Source organism: Trematomus bernacchii, unplaced genomic scaffold (genome assembly GCF_902827165.1).
Source record: "Trematomus bernacchii unplaced genomic scaffold, fTreBer1.1, whole genome shotgun sequence".
Lineage (NCBI taxonomy): Eukaryota > Metazoa > Chordata > Actinopteri > Perciformes > Nototheniidae > Trematomus > Trematomus bernacchii.
This window is the reverse complement of record NW_022987342.1, coordinates 6,327,182-6,345,223: the sequence shown is the minus strand read 5'-3', so window position 1 is coordinate 6,345,223 and position 18,042 is coordinate 6,327,182. Positions and strand designations below refer to the sequence as shown.

Sequence of the window (18,042 nt, the reverse complement as noted above, 5' to 3'; positions counted from 1 at the left end):
TAACCACACTACTCCATCTGGATTATACTGATAATATTATGGCCTCTAACAGTGATCAAAAATGTTGTTAAGGAATTGTTTATTTATAAATGCAAATGATCTCACAATTTCGTTTTTAGTGATTTACACTTTATCCTTGTTAGTATGTGTTTTCATTTATAGCATATGCGGTTATTTAAAAATAATGATCCATCTTTGTACACATTAACTCTTAGCTTCCCTGGTGCCAGGGTATGTATTTGCTCATAATGTTGTTGCGTATACAGTTGAAACACAAACACACATATAATACAGCTCATTGTCAGACAGGTCTTCCACACTTAATTTAATTTGTGTTTATGTGATTGGTTTCCTGCCGGGTAATAAAAAAAGGGCGTGATGGGTTAATCCGCCCAGGCTTCCCCAGCCACATTAGAGAGTGAGCCATGTGGCTGTAAATGTATTGGAGCAGTGATGACCTAATCTTTGGACTCATTTGGAGAAAGAAAGAAGGAATGGTTGCCACTGTTGCTCTACTTTTCTGCCTTTCTCCACCCATTGCTCTTATTCTGTCACGTCTACAGCTCAATTCAGGGTTCTTACAGTCATTAAAAACCTTGAAAAGTCATGGAAATTCAAAATGCTAATTCCAGGCCCTGGAAAAGTTATGGAAAACAATATTTTTCCCAAAGTTTTGGAAAAGTCATGGAAATGTAACTAAAGTTGCATAAAATATAATTTATATTTGATCTAATCGCCGAAATAGTAATACTATAATGATAATAAATGACTGTATCTTATTGTAATGAAACGTAAAATGGCATTTAACTGTCGAGGTATTTTGCTGGCGAGAGATTTTAGTTGCTTTAGCGTGTAGAAGCTAGTAAGCCTATTTGATTTGTTTTAGATAGGCACAACATGTTTCATATGCAGACCTTATTTTCCTGTTCCATGTTAAAATAAACCATTTTCAGTGGTACCGCTGAGAAAGAGTCATTTTTTTTGGTCATGGAAAATTAGCTAAAGGTCATGGAGAAGTCATGGAAAAGTCATTGAAAATCATTGGTGAAAAAGTGTATGAACCCTGTCAATTACACATCTATACACAATCTGACCATGAGTGCTTTAGTGGAGCTGCAGCGCCATCCTGAATACATTATTGTGCAATATTGTTGAACAACTTCCTATGATAAAAAGTCAAATCCTGAGATACACAGGAGTGGGATAATGCTATACATCACAGGATTTATACCCAGGGGACTGGCGTCTGTGTCAAAACATTATTTATTTGTTTGTCAACCTCCGTAGCTTAAGTTTCGTTACAAATGTACTTACTTTTACCACACTTTTACGTCACTAAGAAGTTTTGTCGCATTGACTGAACTGTCACCATTTCACAATGTTTTCCACATGCTAATACCTTACCCTTAACACGTTCTTTGCCAAAAGACTATGCATTATTGGTGGCTTCTACCCAAACAGGCAAACATTACAAGTTGGTACAAGATCATGTTGTTGTGAGAAAATAAGGGCACAGTTGGAAGATTTGTGTTGGAGGTTAGGAAGTGAGGAAGGATTGATCCCCTACTTTCCTCCCCTGGTCTGATACGGTGTCACGGCTAGTCCAATATCATCGGGTGACGGCCTGTTTTTGTTTTTGAGTTGAATGTCCCCACAATTATTGGATAAACAACCATAGCATTGTTGTGAATATTCATCTTCCCCTTGGGGTAATTGTTTAAACTTGGGTTAGCCCAAATAAGTATTATTATTGTGATCCATGCTGATAGTAGCCTTTCTCTCAATGCCTAAGTACAACCTCAAATTGCTATTTTCATCGCTGTAGACTTTTTTACCTTGTTTTGTTCGACTTGAAGACACTTAGCTCAGGGATGCAAGGGAGTTCTAGCTAAAACAGCGGAGGTAAAACAACTTTCAAATTGAGGAATAGGAAAAAATGAAGCACCTTCTTCATGCAACAAGAGCCTTTAACTTCTGTTGATCTACTGTATGATGAGCTTGGAGATCTCCAGCTTCTTCCTCTTTCCAGGATTTTCTTCGGTGTCTGGTTTAGTAATGATGAGAGCTTTCCAAGTAGGTGAAACGTCCAGCCATCATGAGCTCACATCAGATCTCTCTATCGTGGAACAATAAAAAAAAAAAAAATGCACTACGCATTTCAGTAGTTGAATGCAACCAATCAGATACTTTTCTGGGTCTCTGGGTAGCATATCCTTCAACCAAGGTATTCTATATCCTTGATAGAATGCCCTGGCCGTTACACTGAATGAGAGCGTACGGTTGGATTGACAGTTTGATCAACCAATCATATATTGATTTGTAGCCAATGGGCGTATTCTTTCAGAGTTTCCCTCGGTTCCAGGGTATTCTAGAAGGCCCGGTAGTTCACTGGCTCGAGACAGAGGATCTAGATGAATGCGACGTAGCAATTCATTTTTGCCGTTTGATTGTTTTTAAAGTTCAAATGGCAACAGGTGAAGATGATGTTGTTTCGGAATTGTTGTCAGTACCCTTTTCAAGACGGCAATTCAATGAAAAGACGGACATTATAACGGCGGGGGGTGTGTGTGTGTGCAGAAGGTCCCGTTGGGATAGACATGGTACGCCACTGGTATTAGATGTACTGTACATTAATATTAGATGCAGGGCCGCCCCTGGCCAACTTGTGGCCCCACGCAAATTTGTGTGATGAGGCCCTCTGTGTCGCAAGCGTCAACGGGGGGGGGGGGATGGTGCACGCGCCGGAGCCTCGCAGCGGCAAAACTGTGGCGCTTAAGATGAGGCACTCTCAGGCGGGCCTGATTAGATGTACAGTTTCACCACCCATACACACACTGAATTTGCTATATAAATGCTGGCTCATCTACTCTCAGTACATTGTGCTAAACTTGAGAGATGAGTAGCAATGAGTTGTAAACATCTAGGAACGATGTTCACAGCCATTCTTCATGCCATGATTAAAGACTAGTTTAGTGATGAATAGTTTGTGTGCCAATCCGGAAGTTTGCATTCATGAGTATTTACCATATTTGATGTTGTAGTACGAAACGTAAAAATCTCTTCAGCTTGTGTTAACCAGAACTCTTATTTCAGGCATTCAAAAAAGACTTTGAAAGACGAGTGAACCCGAAGTGTAAAATGCTAACTCATTTCCGGGTTTAAGCACTCATTCCTGCACAATTTTATTGTTAGCAATACTAATATGTTCATCTCTCTTTGTCCCTCTCCCTTTTTTCTCTCTCTCCAGGCTGGTGGTTTGTCAGCACAGCAGAGGAGCAGGGCTGGGTGCCAGCCACATACCTGGACTCCCAAAATGTAACCAGAGACGATTTGGATCTGGGCACTTCCAGGACTGGAGAAGGTTAGCGCAAACACACACGCATTGATAGATTCATAAAACACAGAAAGACTTTTGTCATTCTTGCCCAAATCATCCGCGTGTAACAGGCAATGCGGTTTCTCAATAATGGTTTTTGGTGCGCTTGTTTTCTATGCTTACACGTCACAGAAGTCAGCCCTAGACACAGACTCAAAACACACTTCCAGTCACACACTAGGAGCCTTGGAGACCACAGTTGCAGCCCCATGGTGAAACAGTACCAGACTGCAGCCAAAAGGGTTTGCAATATTTTGGCACCACAGAAAATTCCTGTCGGATCCCCCGGGAGGCTGCAACTCTTGGAGGACGCTTGTTTTGTTGTGACCCTAGTGTTCAGTCTCACTGCTGGGATGGAGCTTTATATCACTGTGTCATAAGCCCCTTCCGGCTTTTAGACCAAGGGGGATCCAATTGTCGTTAATTAAGTGCAAATACACAAATGTGCTCATATGCATGCTAAGATATACAGGCAACATTGATTATCCAACACATTTTTCATCCATCGTTAAGACATGCAAGCCTCCATGCTTCTTTGATCAGTGCATATTCTGTAAGACACACACAAACACACACACTCTGCTAGAAGGATGACAGCTCCTGCACAGCTGCCACACTCGCTGTAATTTGCAGTTTTCATTCCTCTCTTGGATCTTTCTCCCCACTCCCACACACACTCCCACACACACTCACACATACTTAATGGATGTTGTCAGGGCCTGTAACAGTGGAATCTCTTACAACCCTGGAGGTGAAACAACATTGAGTGTTGGCTGCCTGATGACTGGATGTTTTTATGGTTTCAAGGGGTTTTTCCATTTTTCAAATGAACTTAGATTTAATATAGTATTGTGATTGGACCACAACAATACATATATCCTTTCACATGATACGTATGTCTTAGGGTTAGGGTTAGGGCATAGACTATATATATAAATGGACGTAGTGTCCGTGACGTCACCCATAGTTTTCTGCAGAGTTGCTGAGAAGCCCTTAGTAGGCGGAGTCGGCCGCTGCCGTCTCGACAGTAACGTCAGAGCCTAACTCACGCCTGCTCCAGCCTGATCCAAATAAGGGCAAAGAGGCGGAGCCGGGGCGGCATTAGATACGTCCGATATTTAAATGAAGAATACTCCACCAGGCACCAACACAACAAACTAGTCCGAGTTCAAGTTGTGTTCCCCGGATCAGCCTCGCAGCTGAGCCACTGTAGCATCCTGGAGCTAACAGAGCTAACGGATCTAGAAGCAGCAGTCACCGCAGAGACCTGTCCATCAAAGTGACGACGCCCTAATTTATGCAAATAAATTAAAACCTAATATAACTAAAAGGGGTGCGTTATAAAAAAATGCACTCCCCAATCCATTGTCATAAAGGTGGAATCTAACTATATCCAGAATATTTTTTTTTGCATCCAGGGGTAGAAACATGTTTATTTCTGCTATAAAGTTGGGCATTTTAACATAGGGGTCTATGGAAATGGCTCCTTTCTGCAGCCATCCCCTATCGGACAATAGATGAACTGCAGTTTGTGGCACTTCCTTATGGGCTTCCCGGCTCTGCCCCAGAGTTTGCCGCTTGGGTTAGGGTCAGATATGCTCTTGGTATTATTTAGGCGACAACCCCTTTTTGAAAAGTTACATGGCAACACACTCAAATAACAGTGGTGGGATACCTTATTTTTACGTTTTGCAGAAACAGGCTCTCCTTAATAAAGCCCCTTAAAAACCTTAGAGGCCCTATTATGCTTTTTAGGGTTTTCCCTTTCGTGTAGTGTGTTATATGTTAGTGCTTGTAAATGGTCTGCAAAGGCTCAAATCCCAAAGATACATAACTTCCATAACTTAATGACATCACTAGGTAACACTTGCACTTCTATTGGCCAGTGCTTCGACACATTGTACGTGATAAGGCTAAGGGGGTGGCACATCTCTGATCGGTTGACCAATCACAACAGAGCCGGCCAGCTAACCAATCAGAGTAGACTGGGCTCTGGTTTCAGACAGAGGGTGAAAGGAGGTGCTGCAGCACAGGCAGTATGAGAAAAATAAAGAGCTTTCTGAACCTTAACCTGTTAAGCCCCATAGCCACCGCCCGCGATTACTTATCGGATCTGCACAAACAAGATATCAGATTAAAGCTGAAATTCCACAGATTCCAGAATCTATAAGTATCATCACTGTGCGACCAAAACTCAGGGCAGCGAAGGCGAAACCAGACAACTCACAACGTAGCTTTACGGAGCCAAAACGGCAAATACGTCTTACCTTTGCTGTTTTTCTGATCAAAAGTTGTGTTCAATGGCATTAAAACAATCAAAACGCTGCTGAAGGTTAATCCAATGTGTCTGTGTCACTTTAAAATGATTACTGATAATCCATCATTCCATTTTTGTCAAAAACTGAGATTTCATATTAGCTGCTATGAGAGCTACAACCCAGCTTCCGGTTTTGGGCAAACTGCGTGCGCATCACTCTCACTCCTCAATGGTAATGTTTAGATGGATTTAGGAACTTCCTCTCGATTCTATTGGCTCTCACGGTTCAAAAGAGGTGTCAATCATCAAAATCGACCGAGGGGGGCCAGAGATATGGCAAATCCACCCAAATGACCCCAGAAGTGGGTTCTTGTTTTGCATCAATCTTGATACAGGGTACTTATTATATGTTATAGTTTGGATTCCTAAAGCTTTTAGTCTACTTTCATCATTCAAGGGTGGTTTTCACTACAAGTAATGTTTTATTTTTGGACGGACACTATCATTTACATTTTTTTACTATGTTCAATCTGAATTGAAATTCTATATTGATTCTGACTTTTCTACATCCAACTCACAGGTTTATCATTGCTTTGAGAAAAAAGATTATTAATTTAACCCTTTTAGAAGTGAAGATATGGTCATCTGTTCTGGGAATGTCATTTTCGAGCCTGAGACCTGAAAAACAGGCTTGGGGCTTAACTGGTTAAAGCATGGAAACATGTCCCAGTAGAGCCACTAAATATAGATATCAACCTGAAATATTGCATAATATTTCCTCTTTAAAGATATCTGCTCCCACCTCTTATTATAAATGAAGTTCTGAAAAGGTGCACACTGTCGGAAATGGCAGTGCATGTAGCCTATAGTCTGTGTAATGTCCTGTAACTATTCTCCTGGTTAAAAAGCATTTTCTCTACCCCATAATTCCGCTATGGGGCCTATGACCGTAGATAGATTTGTTTATGTCTTTTTGTCAATTTTACTTTAGTTTTTACTGATGCAAACATTTACATGTTAATTCTCAATTAATGCAACAGTTTCATCATCAAGTAATAGTGCCAATTGTACACATTAAAGTCGGTTTAAAATTGATTGGGAATAAGACTGCAAAAACTGCTGTGACGTCTGATCTATCTGACTTGAGTCAGCGTCATTTTGGGACTTCAAAATAAAAAATAAAAAATTTAAAAAACTGAAGTTGTTGACTTAGAAAAAACAACAGAGTGGTGCAGGGATGACGTATTTAACCGGAAAAAAGCTGCACATGGGTTCCCTCGACAAAAAAGCAATGGGATTTCTCCATAAGATTTTGGAAAATAGCTCGAAATAAGGTCTGTGGAAAACGAACCTGTTAGATAAATGCACGTTTTGTTCAGCAGGATAATATCCACATCTACCCTACTTTTATTATTTTCGAATCATAAATCGAATCGCCAGAAGCAAAATGCTAACGTCATGCTATAAACGAACTACAGACGAGTACACGCCAACTTAAGATCGATATTCAAACACACAGATTAAAAATTGTACAAGTTGAAGCTTTTGTTTTAACAGTTTGCAAGAGGCAGGTACTTGCTTTCAAGCAGAACAGGGGCAAACAAACTTAGCGGGAGTGTTTACGTGTTCGGTGTAATGACGTACAACGGCCTCGACAACTTCTGTATTCCTATTCAGCCACTTGTTAACAACCATCGTTTTTCAGACACGTAAACTCTTCAGAAATCACCAGTGGGGTCACTGCTGATGTATTTAATGTCGTAGAACAAAACGTGATCCGTCTCTTAAATTTGTGTCAACCACAGACCTTATTTCGAGCTATTTTCCAAAATCCTATGGAGAAATCCCATTGGCTCTGAGACGAGGGAACCCGTAGTGGTAAAATGCTAACTCACTTCCGGGTTTTAGGACTTGTCACTGCACCACTCTATAGCAGACCTCTGTAGCCGTCTGCTCATCTCTGCTGTAGGCTTGAAGCTAAATAAGCTGTATCTACTACACAACTTATATTTGTGGAAACAGCAGTTGCCCAATTGCATTCTGGGTAATGCAGTGGCCAGGTATACATTTTTTACTTTTTAATCGGTGGACTACTATTTGTATAGCTGGGATCTTAAAACAGAGTGTTAAAGCAATAATTATTATAATAAATTACTATTTTTTATCAACTGCTCCCCTGTGTTTCCTTAAATGACTAAATCTAAAAAATATATTGTTTAATCCCCATGCTGAACAAAAAAAAAAAAACTGCAATACAAATAAAGGTTCATTTAAGTCTCATGTATCCATTTGCATGCTCACTATTTCACAAACGTGCACTTTCACTAGAACCTGATCATTTAAAACGCAGGCATGAGTATGTCGTAGTAAAATCTTAGTAAAACTAAATGTGGATAATAATCCCTTGATGGACAAGAAAACTGTGTGTGCTGATCTAAATTGCGCCACATCAAAGCTATGTACTTGGTGTGGGCAATCTGCTTATTAGTGTTGGGAAACTTGGCATATTCTACCAAATAACACCCAGGTTATTATAAAGCAGAATCATCCTGTTAAGCCTGTGGATACACACTCTCATTTGTTCTTTATACTGTCTCTGCTAACCAATGCACTCAGGCACATTTATTCGGGGAGTGCCTGAGCTCACAACCACACACACCTCCACCCCCCATCCTCTGTCAGTGGCCCCCATTTTCCCATTAGGGCCTGGTGTCTTTGTGTTTGCACACATCGTCACTTCTTATTTCTGATCTCCCCTTCGCGCTTCCTGTCGTCCCTTACATCTCATTATCTCTGCGTGGTCTGTAACCTAATTCCACTGACAGCTCGGCTCGCTGGAGAGGAACCGACAGGCGAGCCGGCCCCGCTGGAATTACCTCAAAATAACATTTCCCTTTGTGCCTTTCCTTTAGCTGATATTTCAATTAGGAGGTCAGCGGGAGTAGGGTGGTGCTCAGCGGGATGGGTGGAAGGCAGACAGGAATCAAGAGGAGAGAGGAAATTACAAGTAGCATAGGCACACAAAGGAAGAGAGGACAGCTGTGGAGCAGGAGGAAAGATGGCAGGACATGAGGGGTAAGAGAGGACAGGAAATGGAGAAGGAATCAGAGTACCAAGAGAGATGGAAGACAAGTGCTGTAATCCATTTAATGTGTTTGTTCTTCATGTGGCCTCATACAAGATAGGAAAACGACTCATCATGTTATTACTGAGACTTTGAAGTAATAAGGAGTGAAAGAGGTCACAAGTTCATCACACTGCAGCGGGAACTATGTGTAGACCTTATCAATGTATATCACTACCATCTTTGTCTAACTTCCTAGTGGAATCAATTCAAGAGATGGCTTTATGAGATGTAGGTTGGCAGTGAACACAGAAATAGATCCTTACTTAACATCATGCTTAATCTTAATCAGGTGCTAAAAAGAATTTCCCTATTTATGGATGTGTGGTGTTTTGGAGTCAAGTAACCAGAACAATCGTGCTGCTTTTCTCGGTTTTGCTGTCGATATAACTTAAAGCAATTCCTTTGTAGATGCTAAGGACTCTGGGGAATTGTAAGCAGGATTTTACCCCATTTAAACATGTCATAGTCTGAAAATAATGATGTTATTGGGGGAACAGAGTACCAGAAAACATTTGACTTTTGTGTGATTTGTAAGTACGGATGCACCAATCCAATCCGATTTTAGCATTTGCAGACCATTTGCATTTGCAGACCATTTGCAGACCATTTGCAGACCATTTGCAGACCATTTGCAGACCATTCATAAAACAAACATTTAACAGGAAAGGCCTGTTTTTTTATCTTTAAAAAAGTAATACATCACATTTCTAAATATGCAAAACATACTAAACATGCACAGTACACATCCATCTATAAGTAACATTAAAGTATAACTCGCATTGGCTAGCCTGATCCATCTTAAATAACTTAGGAAGAGTAAGCCCTCGAAATGAATCCTACATGCATTTTTGAGTTTTGACTGGTATATCTAGAGTAGATCATTGTAAACAATTGCATCATCCACCAGCAGCTAACTTTACTTTTAACATATCCTTAGCTAAAACACTTACAAACCCAGCTTACCATTCCAAGTGATGATTTGTTGACTCCATTGATGTGCCATTGTCCCTTAGAAACTATTGCTATGCTGCTAACAACTGCTTTTTTGTTGATAATCTTTGCTTCTCACACTAACGCTTTTGTTTCCTTATTTTCCTTTTGGTTACTCCTTAATCATCATCAGTTACAAAGAGACGCAAGGCACATCTGAAGAGGCTGGACCGCCGCTGGACCCTGGGGGGGATAGTCAACCGGCAGCAGAGCAGAGGTGAAGGCGGAAACAGACACACACTCACACACACATTAAACAGTGACAGTGGACTCACTACACATTCAACAATATGAGAAACCCACAAACCAACAGACATACCTATAAAAGACCCTGAGTCGCTCATTCATACCAACATACACACATATAGTGTTTATCTTTAGTGTGTGTATTCAAGCGTCATTACCAAACCAAACTGAAGCTGCTGTTAGCTAATTCTCTTTATCACAAAAATGCAGCATGCAATGTTAAAGGTGGGGTAGGTCATTTTGGAGAAACCAGCTTGAGTTTTGCGCTAGAATTTGAAAATACACAGCCGGAAAAAATCTGCCACTTCCTTACAAAGCCCCTCCTCCAACACACACGAACGCGCACATGACCAATGAGGGCACGAGATAAGTCTGTGCACAGATGGACAGGCAGGTAGGCCATCCAGTTATTTTAGTCGGGCCGGCTAAAACGATTGGTCGTGCTTTTTACAGTTCTACGGCTTCCACAGATTAAATGTTTTAATGGATTTTTTGTCAAAGCACTTAAGATATTCATTGCTATCGGGATGTTAAGAGCATTCCATGGAATATAACAAAAAGTGTATCTCGAGCCAGTTTCTCAAACTTACCTACCCCACCTTTAAAGGGGACCTATCATGCAAAATGCACTTTTGTACGTCTTTTATACATGAATATGTGTCCCCGGTGTTCCAGGGAACTCACCAAGTGTCAGAAAACACAACCCTCTCTATTTTCCTCCATACCCAAATCTCTAAAAAAGGGGCTGCAACGGATCTGATAAAAACTGATCCAGATTTGAACACTTTACTGACGTCAGGACAGTGGCGCTACGGCTATTGGGCCAACTCTCCACCTATCAGGGGAATGTGGGGTTGGGCCACGGCCGGCCATTGCTGCTCGAAAGCGCTGGAGACGCTGTAGTGCATATGCCAGGCCTGTAAGTGGTGCTGTAGTCTGCCACAAAAGCAGCGAAGAAGACTTCCCGCGCATGGTTACCATGGTTACCCTTCTGTTTATTCTCCGCTGTGGCTTTTTTTCTCCCTCCCTGAGGCAAGCGTTTGCTCCCGCTGCTTTAATTCAATGCAATCCCTCCCCGTCGAGGCAAGCACTGTAATTCTCTCCGGTTAGTCCACCAGCAGATGACAAACACCCACCTCTCCGCCTCTTCCAAGGAACGAGGGGACCGTGCGGCAGAGTTTCAGTTTCAGTTTCTTTCGCCGGTCAAGATGTCCGTTAAAGTTTAAATCTTCTGGACAAAATTAGAAAAGTGCCGGTCAAAGGTCTTCTTTGTTATTTATTGAGCTTTAAAACAAATGAATAACGACTCTATAGGCCTATAATAATATAATAAAACACGGAGGACGGAGATCTCTTTTTCTCCCCCTCTTCTGACTTGATCAGAGCGACTCCCCTCTCCTGCAGGGGGGCGTGGTCAGCTGCAGCTCACAGAATCAGCCCCCTGCAAAAACAGTGCTGGAGAACAGCAAATAGAGCAAAATGAGGCATGGCATGATCTGTTTGGTATTTTGAAAACAGAAACGTATAAATATACCTTATATTGGTATGGCCCTACAATATATCATTTAAATATAGCATGATAGGTCCACTTTAAGTGAAGTTATAACAATTACTCTTAAAAAAAGGAGAGTTGAATCCCACTTATTTGTCCCTCCTGGCCTTTTGGCAATAAAAAAAGGCGGGGAAGATAACAAAACTGAATTAATTTACTTAGATTTGTGCACATTGTTAGTAGCACATAAATATCAGGTGTGGGATTCATTTTCAGTTTTCAAGCCATGACAAAATAGTGATGGGCGAAATGGCAAAAACCTTACATCCATCCCAATTTGGTCATTTTTTATCTTGATAAAGATATACATCTGTGGCAATGTGCAGGTGAGTAGAGCAGGACCCAAACAGAGTACAAAGAAGGAGGCAGGTATACATAATTAAAGGCGAGCTGTATTGAAATGAAAGCTGGAACAGAACCAGGAAAAACACAAAACTAAGCAAGGAGGTTTATTAATACAACAGCAAAAAAAAGAAACTAGGGACAGCCCAGATTGGCAGAAGACAAACGGGGAAGCAAATCCACAAGGAACACTAGGGATAATGCAAGGAATAAACGTGCAAAACATTGAGGAGCAGAACCCCACCAGGGGAAACATCTACAGGAACTACAAACTGACAGAGAACACTGGGACAAACCGGCATACACCCACAGATGGAGAGGGCAGGCAAAAACACAAGTGCAGCAGCGTGAGAACACACAGGTGGATAGATCAGGGCGGGGCAAACAATCAAGGCGGTAAAAAACAGACAGGAAGTGAAACCAGGCTAGATACAACAAGAGAGACATTTTCTAAATAAAAAAGGAAACACAAAAATCAAAAAGAGCATCTTGATATAGCATGTTTCAAAGATAGTTTATGTGAAATACAAATAAATCACAACTTCTGTCCATAATGAACATAACAGTTTAAAGTAGAATAAAGAGCACATTTAAATAGAGCTAGCCGATATTTGAATAGAAATGTAATAAGAAAATATATACTGTACGCCGGACGATTTAATATCATTTTTACAGCCCTACAGCAAATATCAAAATGTAGCGTTTTTTTAAGCATCACTGATTGCTGAAAATGCCTTTTGCTACTGAAGCAGTTGTTAATGATCTGCGGCCCCCTGGCATGTTCAGATTGTGAAAAACAGCAACCATTAGGGGTCCTTAGCAAACATTCAGAAGTGTTCACAAACAATTATTTCAGCCTGCCCTGATGTGTCATGCACTATGCAAAAATAACCTTGGAGAGAGATACATGTATGATGTATGCATGATCTCCCTTCAGGCTTACCCCTGGCGGTGACTGAAACTCTCTCACCCCTACACATCTTCCCCATAAACAAACATTCAGTACACAGCTGAGCCCCTCCCATGGCCCCTCTCCTCTGCACTCTCACATATTTTGCGGCCACATGGTAAACAACCTCATTTACATCGTCACTAGCAAGCCAACAGCAACTGTAGCGGGAGCTGCATGTTGGGTGGCCATGAGTCAGCTCTGACACTAAAATCTCACTCCATCAAACTTGGAGCTGTCCTCAGCTCACACAGAGCAGCAAAAATAATTGGACTGCACTAAACGCATTTGGATAAGTAAAGCTATTGGGCTCCCACAACACAAACGCAACAACCCTGACGGCCACTGAGCCATGTGAACATAAATGATTGTATAACAGAGTTGCTGCTAATTAAAGCAAGCTCCCTTAGGTTTAAAATGCTGTTAATGACTTTTGCTTACACTTAAAGTGTTCTGGCATCCTCTTTTGGCAAGTAATCTGTGGTTTGGTGGAGTCATTATTGCTTTAATGCTGAAAGTGAGTCTATGTCTGAAAAATCACCTCTCCTGGGGGGCGAGTCGGCGCCTTCTACTTTTCTTAGTCCCACAGTTAGGCACCTGTCTGGCTCCAGGCTTAGTCAGAGCTTCAAACAGACACGGTTTAGGTCTAATGTGTTCATGTGTCAACTCTAGCAACTGTACAGGAGAGAAATGCATTGGTGTAAAAACAACCCGTCTCATTCTAAAAACGCACACTGACATACAGCAGTATTCATACGGTCCAAAGCCTCAGGCAGTTGACGCAGGGTAAGTTACACACATGGTCACTACCCTATGTAATCCAAGAGGTGGGAGAAGTACTCATATCTTGTACTTAAGTAAAAGTAGAAGTACCAGAATGGAGAAATACTCTGTTAACAGTAAAAGTCCTGCATTCAAAAATGTTACTCAAGTAAAAGTATACAAGTATTAGCATCAACATATACTTAAATTACCAAAAGTAAAAGTGCAGATTGGTCCATTTCAGAATAATATATATGATATGTTTTATAATGATTGATCATGAAAGTGTTCTCAAAGCTGGTAAAGGTGCAGCTAGTTTGAATGACTTTGTATACTGCAGGGTAGCTTGTGGATTTACTCCAGGTGGAACTAAAGTCTGATTTAACACTTGATTATATTTCACATCATTCATCCAAATCTGTAAATTAACTAAAGGTATTAAAAAATGTAGTTGAGTAAAAGTACAATATGTACCTCTGATTTGTAGTGGAGTAGAAGTACAAAGTATCAAAGCATTGAATTACTCTAAAGTACAAGTACCTCAAAATGGTACTTAGGTACAGTACTTGAGTAAATGTGCTTAGTTCCTTATCACCACTGTGTAATCCTGATTGGTTTTGTGGAGACTAATAGCAGTACATCCACCACACAGCTGATTCAGGAACCTAAACAGGCAAGTGTCAGCATTTACAGTATATCGTCATGGATACACTGGAATAAAGCATATGAAGTGTCTCAGGATAGGGAACAGTGTTAGGCAGGTCTTCAGGAATGTCTCCTAACTAGACATGTCTCCCCACACAGAACATTCAAGTTTGGCCCCAACGAGCTGGTGGAAAGTGTGAAAGTGGGACAGCCGCCCAATCGGCACACTGGTTTGAATCACGCAGACCTCAACCTCTGTAGAGCGAGGATGAGTCACCCGGCTAATTGTCGCCACCAGAGAATGAGGGCATGCAACTCGTTGGAGACCATGTTCTTGAATTCCAACACTTAATTTGTTAGTCACGTGCCATTCATTTTCTGGGGTTCTAGGTAGTAGACACGCCCAAGAATTCCAGCGCCCATAAAAGCTTCAGGCTTAGTGAGCATTTGAAGACCTTCATTACTACATTTTATAATCATAATATCCTGGGCCCCATCTATTGAATGTCAACCGTGCGTCTCAGGCCTCCACAGGGCACAGCTAACTTGCAATGCTTACTGATCCCTGTTAGCATGACTTGACATATCCTAGGTGTGATGTATTTACTAGTTTGTTGGGTTGTTCAGTATTGGTCCTTGGCCCGCAAACGGTCACAAATAATATAACGCTTGGTTGTTTAGAGAACTGTACACCACAAGTACCAACGTACTGGGGTTTAGACCAGTTTGTTAGCCTAAGCTTAACATGGATGAAGAATTGAAAACACTATTATGTGACTGTTATGATTTATTGGTTAAAATAAATATGTCATGATGATAAAGGCACACATAGGGTTAGGGAGGACTTTATAGAACTTGAGGAGTTCAAAACTTTTTTTTTTACTTTAGTATTTATTGAGTTCTGTTTGTACATTCAACAAAACACATTTTACAATATGTTTACTTATGGTTTCTCTTAGCTTAGAACAAAGGTAGAGAACTAAAGTACAAGAACATAAACAAAAGTTATAGAAAACAAAATAAACATCAAACTAAAATTCAACAGCCATGGGTACAAGTTGCTATCACCAGGGGTCGCATACATACATACATACATACATACATACATGCATACATACATACATGCATACATACATACATACATACATACTGTACATACATACATACATACATACATACATGCATGCATACATACATACATACATACATACATACATACATACATACATACATACATGCATACATACATGCATGCATGCATGCATACATACATACATACATGCATACATACATACATACATACATACATACATACATACATACATACATACATACATGCATGCATACATACATACATACATACATACATACATACATACATACATACATATATTGTATAGTCTCTTGAAAAGCATATAATAGTTTGTCTTAGACATTTTCCTCTGTGTCATAAATTATCAATTGTGTTCCATTTACTATCAAATATTTTATCTCACTCTAAGTTGGTAAGTCATTTTTTCCATGATATAGACTTCTCTCACAATATCCATCCACTGCTCTTTAGAAGGTGGCTCAGCCTTAGTTTGTTGTTATTGCTTTTTTGCTTGGTAATAACATGGATATCAATCACACAATCATTTATATTTCCAAAGTATAAAATACTGCAATAACCCAGAATGTCTCCATTAGTAGAATGCACATGTTCCCAAAAAGGTACTTAGAGTATGACATTCCCTGACAATGTGTGTGTGACTTGCATCTCTACTCCCACATAACCGCAAACATGTTTGTTGTGAACCAGTTTGTTTACTCTTTATTTTAGGAGTTATGAAGTATCTTGTGAGGTTTTTCCATCCAAACTCATGAGTTGTGTTGTGATTGGCCCATGTTGAGTCCTTCCTCCGTTGTCATTTCAATGCTCAGTTCCATTTTCTCTTGATACAGTAGAGGTATCTCTACAGATTTTCAAACGTTTTGAATCAGCACCACTCTTTACTTTCTGAGCAGTTTGTGGTTTCACTGTGACTCAATTAGTCCAAGATGAGACTCCTCTATGTGCAGGGAGACCCGTGGTTTGTGTTAGTGTTGAATGGCTCGGCACAATAAATGGCCTGGGTTTGCTATTGAGTATAAGACAAAAACTAAAAAGACTCAGAGGTATTTTATCCTAAAAAGTTACAGCAGTGAATATTTCACCCATTCCAAACTTCAATCTTTGCACCTTCCTCTTGTTCTTATCCATCCCACAATCTTCTCATCCCCGTTCCTCCCTCTTGTGCTTTGTGAATGGAGACACTACTGTGCCTGCCTGATAATGCATTGCTGAGCTAGCGATAAGAAACGTTTGAGTGAGGTTTTACAGCTAGGCGCAGACACTTGAGATACAGTTTGATTTAGGAGCACTGGCAAAGGACAAAAAACAAAGAGCCATCGTGCAGGATTTATGTCCCCGCAGGATGTCATTTGCTAATGGAGGAGAGCAGTGGTATACTCCGTGGCCTGTTTGCTGACACAGACTTCTTTGCCTTTCACGTTACACTTCATAAAGAAGACAGGGGCGTGATCCCGAGATCTCGAAAATAAAATAAGGGCGTGCTCGCGAATCAAATGAAATTACAGCACATCTTGCTCTGGCTTCTCTGTAGTCTGATTCAAAGCCAGGTCAGGGGGTCTTGACCTCTCTGGGGGTGTTGATTGGCTACTGACGGCGGAGTGACCTCATTGGTGGGGTTCTGTTCTCCGAGGTTCAATACAACCGCCTCCCTCCACAGAGTGCTATCACTTACAGCAGGTCCCTAATCTGATTCATAGAATCCCACTGACCGCTCTCTCAACTCACTGTTCTGTCCCTGAAGTGTGACGCTGGAGCCAACACACACACACACAGATGGATACTTAGGCACGCTCATGCATACACACAGATGAGATTAATAGATGCGATTAATTAAATCTTTCATTTTTCATTCCACTCCTTTAGGGTATTAAAAGTGACTACAAGAGAAAGAACAACACACAGAAGTGCCAAAGAGTTTGTTAATACAAACACATAACAATACACACATTTAGGTAGCGCTCCAGATTCCTCTGTAGGCCATCCCGTTTGATATTCCATGTCCATCTGCAAGCACTTGCCCCAACCCCTTACACACACACACACACGACATGCTTTGCGAGCTGAGGTTCGGGGCCAAACATTCCACTTTGCTCCACATTATTGACCTCAGCCGCTCTGCCCTGACAGGCAGGAGAGGAACTTGAATCCCGCCATCTGTACGCACCCCTCCTATTGAAGGCATGCATTCAGATGATCACAGATACCTCGGAGATATCATCCCTGCCCCTCACATTTCCTTCATTACCTCCAGCCATCTAAGGTCACATTCTCTTCTGTCTAACTAATGCATACATGTAAAGATCCCTTCCTTTTTGGCGCCTGAAGGCAGAATGAATAGGATTTGTTGCTTGGTCTGAGTTTCGGTTGGGGTTTGTAAACATGCTAAATTGGCCCCTCTTCTAGGCCAAATGACACCAGAAGCGACAGCCCTTGATCGTTGTTGGAGTTAGGATGCTTGTCTGCCTTAGAGCTTACATTAGATTTACTATCGTTTTGAAACAACCTTTTCCGCTTAGCAATATGCCTCAACATATATGCGTATTTTCAACCATATGTCCTCCATTTTTGTAGCTTCCTTATGGACGCATCTGGAACCTGTCCCAACAGTGCAAAATAAAAATGGTCTGCATTTATATAGATCTTTTCCAGCCATACACCTGCTCAGGAGACTAACATTCCTAT

The 18,042-nt window shown here is 41.0% G+C and overlaps 1 protein-coding gene across 2 annotated transcripts in view; it reads left to right on the top strand.

The window, feature by feature from the left end:
• Nucleotides 1–18,042, top strand: part of sh3pxd2aa (SH3 and PX domains 2Aa) — a 126,172-nt gene that overhangs the window by 92,161 nt on the left and 15,969 nt on the right. For both annotated transcript variants that reach the window (XM_034130892.1, XM_034130883.1), the window contains exons 8-9: nt 3,248–3,361; nt 9,884–9,967. In XM_034130892.1, the coding sequence (XP_033986783.1) occupies nt 3,248–3,361; nt 9,884–9,967 (198 nt within the window). The remainder of the gene's footprint in view (nt 1–3,247; nt 3,362–9,883; nt 9,968–18,042) is intronic.